We start from the raw sequence: 6,000 nt of genomic DNA, 5'->3' as shown, positions 1-6,000 counted from the left end.
ATGAAACAAAATCACTGAAGTTTTCAATGCAGCTACTGTTCATGTATATTATTCTTTATGTTACAAAAAGATAAAAATAACAAACAAGAGAAAAAATTACCAATGTGGGTTAAAGAGAATGAAAGAAGGAATTCATATATCTGTTACATACACAGCTTCAAATATACAATGCTCTTTTCTCTGTGTACTTCATAGCAAACAAGCCTTTTTTCCATTCTTTTTATTGTGCTTTATTATGAGTCCTGTGACAGTGAAAGATGCAATTTACTTACACAGATTCACTAGGGAAAAATTACAAAAATTGGAATACACATTCACAAACTGCCCATTATCCACAGAACCAAGTGCTTATGTTTGCAGTGGCAAATTCTGTTCAATTACTAAGTTATATCTAACAGTTCTTGTGATAAAATTAGTCTCATGATTTTACTGGCAACACTTCCTATTGTGTGTGGAGTAATGAAGAACACAGTTCAATAACAAGACCATTTGGTATGTTGCTGATATTTATTACATTCCGGATTCACTTCTTGCTAGACCCAAATCCTGAGAATCCCATTATAGCTGCTAATTCTGAACTTGGTGTTGTGTCTGTGTCTTCATCTAATTTTCGTCGTTTTTCTTTGCGTTTCTCCTTGCGATATTCTCTCAGTTTCTCCTCCTACAAAATAGAGCAAAAAAGTGCTTGAGAGTAACAAATGTAAGGGGAAACTATGTCTTCAAAAACTATCTACTGGTGATGCAAAAAGTTTATAAAATAATTAACATCAACGACACAATAAGTGAGGCTGTACTGAATATCAAATACAAAAATCACCATACAGCGGAAATGCCTAGTCACAGATAGGCACAACAAAAAGATTGTCATAAATAATAGCTTTCAGTCAGTAAGGCTTCCTTCAGAATTACACGGCAAACACACACATACACACTCACGCAAACGCAACTCACACACACAGGACTGCAGTCTCAGGCAACTGAGGCCACACTGTGAACAGGAGGTAAGAGGCTAAGGAGCAGGTTGGGCTGGGGAGGGGGAGGGATAGTACAGTAGGCGTGGTGGACAGTGATGTGCTGTTGAGGAGTGTGGAGGGACGAGATGGTTGGTTTAAAATAGGGGGGAAAGAACAAAACAACGAGGTCATCGGCTCCTTGATCCTAATAAAACAATGCCACAAGTGTGAGAATAAAACAGACACGACATATAACACAAAACGGAAAGAAGGGAAAAACCACAAGAATGAAGGAAAGGCAATGAACACTAAAAGGAACAAAAGAGGACAAGAAAACAACAGAGGTATGCTAGAAACAGAAGTGAGTATGTGGTGTCACCGCCGGACACCACACTTGCTAGGTGGTAGTTTTAAATCGGCCGCGGTCCATTAGTACATGTCGGACCCGCGTGTCGCCACTGTGTGATCGCAGACCGAGCGCCACCACAAGGGAGGTCTCGAGATACGGACTAGCACTCGCCCCAGTTGTACGGACAACTTTGCTAGCGACTACATGGACGAAGCATTGCTCATTAGCCGAGCAGATAGTTAGAATAGCCTTCCGCTAAGTCAGTGGCTACGACCTAGCAAGGCGCCATTAGTAACATTGCATGTATCTAAAGAGTCTCACTTGTATCGCCACAATCTCCAGATGTACCAAAAGGATGGATTAAAGTTAAGTATTCCAGAAGCTACGTACTTTTCTTTATAGCATTCATTACGTATCCTGTTTCAGACCTCACGCACCCTGCTTTGGCTTAGCGCGTGCCTTTCGGCCTCCTCTCATTGTGTCTAGGCTGTCTTGTCTAGACACAACAGAGTAAAACAAGAAAGCAGATTACAGTGGCTGGCTGACCACGTGAATAAAAAGGGAAAGCCGGCCACTCTGCAACACACTAAAAACTCCACCCTAAAAGCACTAGGGTGGAGGACACAGAGCAACGAAGGACATGCGCTAAAACTTAGATCAAATGATAAAACTCATCTTCAAGAATAAAATGTAACACTAAATCAGCCAATGAGGCATTGTCAGATAAAATGAGCAGCAGCAAGTCCGGTAACCCAAGATTTTGTCGCTGGGCAGTCAGTGCACCATAATATGGGCCACTGTCAACAGGGTGCCACACTGACACTGAGGCAGGTCTTCATGGTGCAAAAGGTAATCGTGGGTCACCCAAGCATGCCCAATGCGGAGCCGGCAGAGGACAACTGATTTCCTGCAAGAGGCCTGCTTGGAAGACTTTCACAAATTCATAGTCTCCTTAATGACACACAGTTTGTTGTGTGCACTGTTATGCCATTCCAACTCCCAAAGCCAAAAAACCATGCGGCGTAAGTCAGAACGCAGGTCAGGTTCAGAGATGCCCATCTCCAGAAGGCGTTTCTGCATAGCCTGTTTGGCCAGCCTGTTGGCAAGTTTGTTGCCTGGGATGCCAACATGTCCTGGGATCCACATAAACACCACTGAACGACGGGACTGGTCCAGGGCATAGATAGACTCCTGCATTGCCACTACCAAAGGATAGCGAGGGTAGCAATAGTCGATAGCTTGTAGGCTGCTCAAGGAGTCAGTACACAGAAGCAACAATTCCTCAGGGCATGAACAGATATACTGAAGGGCAGCCATTGGGCAAGGAATGCTGTTCAATATGCCTCTGTGGACAAAGGTGAAGCCAACATTACCTCAGACATTGAGCCGTCTGTGTAAACCACTTCAGAGCCCCAGAACACTTCAAGAATTGAGAGGAAGTGACAGCGGAGAGCTGCAGGGTTAACGGAGTTCTTATGGCCAAGCGAAAGGTCCAGGCAGTGCTCCGGCCTACAGCTACACCACGGAGATGTAGGTGAATGGACCTTGAGGAGAGAGAGAAGCGATCGCACATGAATTGCAATCGTTAGCGCTGCCCTGGGCCGCCTATGCGGGAGGTGAACTGCTATGGTTGGGAAAAGAACATGGTTATTAGGAAGTTCAGGAGAGCTATGAATGTGTGCAACGTAACTGGCGAGCAGTTGTGCACATCTGATCTTCAATGGCGGCACTCCAACCTCCACCAGTACGCTTATCACCAGACTCGTTCTAAGAGCTCCTGTCGCTAGTCGAACTCCACAATGGTGCAATGGATCGAGCAAACACAATGCTGAGGGCGCTACTGAACCATAAATCACACTCCCATAGTCAAGGCAGGATTGAAGAAGGGCTCTGTAGAGCTGCAGCAGCATGGTGCGATCTGCACCCCAGTTGGTGTTGCTCAGGCAGCGGAGGGCATTGAGGTGCTGCCAACACTTCCGTTTAAGCTGACAAAGATGAGGAAGCCAAGTCAAACGAGTGTCGAAAACCAGACCTAAGAATCGATATGTCTCCACTACAGTGAGTGGATCATCCTTAAGATAAAGTGCTGGTTCTGGATGAACGGTACGAAGCTGACAGAAATGCACGACACACGTCTTCATGGCGGAAAACTGGAAGCCATGGGCTAGAGCCCATGACTGCACCTTGCGGATGGCTCCCTGTAGGCAACGCTCAGCAACACCAGTACCGGAGCAGCAGTACGAAATGCAGAAGTCGTCTGCAGACAGAGAAGGTGAGACGTAGGGCCCGACAGCTGCTGCTAGACCATTAATGGCCACTAAAAATATCGGGAGACTCAATACAGAGCCCTGCGGGACTCCACTCTGCTGGAAATGGATGGAACTATGGGAGGCACCAACTTGGACATGGAAAGTACAGAGTGACAGGAAGTTTTGGATAAAAATTGGGAGCGGGCCCTGGAGACCCCACTCATATAATGTGGCAAGGATATGATGTCGCCAGGTCGTGCCGCATGCTTTACGTAAGTCAAAAAACACGGGAACCAGGTGTTGGCGTCTGGAAAAGGCTGTTCGGATGGCAGACTCGAGTGACACGAGATTATCAGTGGTAGAGCAAGCCTGGCGGAAGCCGCCCAGACACGGAGCCAGTAGGCCACGTGACTCCAGTACCCAACCCAACTGCCGACACCCCATATGTTCCAGCAGCTTACAAAGAACGTTGTTGAGGCTGATGGGCCAATAGCTATCCAAATAAAGTGGATTTTTACTGGGCCTGAGCACCGGAATGATGGTGCTCTCTTGCCATTGTGATGGAAAGATGCCATCGCACCAGATCCGGTTGAAGATGATGAGGATATGTCGCTTGTAGTTAGATGAGAGATGTTTAATCATCTGGCCATGGACCTGATCAGGCCCAGGAGCTGTGTCGGGGCAATGTGGAAGGGCACTGAGGAGCTCCTAGTCTTTAAATGGAGTGTTATACGATTCACTGTGGCGTGTAGTGAATGAGAGGACTTTTCCTTCCAGCCGCCATTTGAGAGTGCAAAAGGCTGGGGGGGTAATTCTACGACGCAGAGGCTCGAGCAAAGTGCTCGGTAAAGTGCTCAGCAATCACGTTTGTATCAGTAGATGACAAGCCATTTATGGTAATACCAGGAACACCTGTTGGGGTCTGGTAGCCAAAAAGACATTTGATCTTTGCCCAGACTTGGGAAGGTGACGTGTGGCACCCAATCGTCGCCATATGATAAGTTGGCCAACACAGGCATGGAGCCGTTTAAAGGCTATGAGGTGCTCCAGGGAAGGGTGCCACTTATGCTGCTGTAGAGCTCGCCGATGCTCCTTAATTGCTTCAGCGACTTCCAGCGACCACCAAGGGACTGCCTTACGCCAGGGGCACCCTAAACAGAGAGGGATTGCGTTTTCTGCAGCACATACAATTGTTGTAGTCACCTGCTCAACCATCACATCGATGTTCCCGTATGGGGGAGATTCAATGGTGACAACAGAGGTGAAAGTTTCCCAGTCCACCCTTGTTTAAAGACCATCTGGGCAGGCGTCCGTGGACCTGACGCCGAGGCAGTGACAGGAAGATGAGGAAGTGGTCACTACCACACAGGTCATCACGTACTCTCCAGTCGATAGGTGAGAAAAGTCCTGGGCTGCAAATTGATAAATCAATGGCCGAGTAATTACCATGAGCCACACTGAAATGTGTGGTGGCCCCCGTATTTAAGAGGCAGAGGTCGAACTGAGGTAGTAAAGTTTCGACATCTCTGCCTCAGCCAGTAAGCATGGTGTCACCCCACAAGGGGTTATGCACGTTAAAATCTCCCAAAAGTGGGAAATGTTTAGGGAGTTGATCAATCAGTGCAGCTAATACATTCAGGGGTACTGCACCATCTGGAGGAAGATGTACATTGCAGACAGTTATTTTCTGTGTCGTCCTTATTCTGATAGCCACAGCTTCAAGAGGGGTTTGAAGGGGCACAGTGTCACTATAGACTGAGTTTAGGACATAAATGCAAACTCCACCTGACACTCGATTATAGTCGTTACGGTTCCTGTAATATCCTTTATAGCCATGTAGCCATGGAGGGCAGGAGTCCGCATTGCTGGGAACCAGGTTTCCTGGAGGGCAATGCAAATAGCAGGTGGAAAGCTTAACAACTGCTGTAGCTCGGCCAGACAGTGAAAAAAAAAACACGCTACATTTCCACTGGAGGATGACGTCATCATGAGACTGGGAAGGCATGGAACACTCAATGAGGCAGTTTACACCTCAGAGTCACCTGCTGTCACCGACTTATTGCCTGAGCAGTTTATATCCATTGTGTCTGAGGGTCTCGTGAGATCTAGGCCCTCAGCGGGCACCAGACTCTCCACCCCACCCTCAGACACAGAGCTTGTAGGTAGCGGTGGTGTAGGTGCCACTGCAATTTCCTCGGTCTTAGGGGTCTTCTTTTTGGAGTTCTCTCGCTGCTCCTTGGGTTTCCCTGGCTGGGAGGACTTTGCTGGCTCAGTCTCTGGGACTGAGGATGAGCATGAATCCCTACGACCAGCTGCTTTTGAGCTCTTCAGCCACTGGCCGGTGTCATCTTTCCCACTAGCAGAAACCTGGGAAGGGAGTGACCCAAGGGACCCATTCCTAGTGTTTCTAGTGAGAGAAGCCAAAGAAGACGCTTCTCCGGCTTAGAAG

The 6,000-nt window shown here is 47.5% G+C and overlaps 1 protein-coding gene across 1 annotated transcript in view; it reads right to left on the bottom strand.

Annotated features, from left to right (window-relative positions):
- Positions 1-205: 205 nt before the first annotated feature.
- Positions 206-6,000, bottom strand: part of LOC124623163 (zinc finger matrin-type protein 2) — a 42,146-nt gene continuing 36,351 nt past the window's right edge. The window contains exon 5 of the mRNA XM_047148963.1: positions 206-661. Within this exon, the coding sequence (XP_047004919.1) occupies positions 524-661 (138 nt within the window). The 3' untranslated portion in view covers positions 206-523. The remainder of the gene's footprint in view (positions 662-6,000) is intronic.

The sequence above is a fragment of the Schistocerca americana genome, chromosome 7 (genome assembly GCF_021461395.2).
Source record: "Schistocerca americana isolate TAMUIC-IGC-003095 chromosome 7, iqSchAmer2.1, whole genome shotgun sequence".
Taxonomy (NCBI): Eukaryota; Metazoa; Arthropoda; class Insecta; order Orthoptera; family Acrididae; genus Schistocerca; species Schistocerca americana.
Note: the sequence above shows the minus strand (reverse complement) of the source record. Positions and strands in the feature narration are given on the sequence as shown.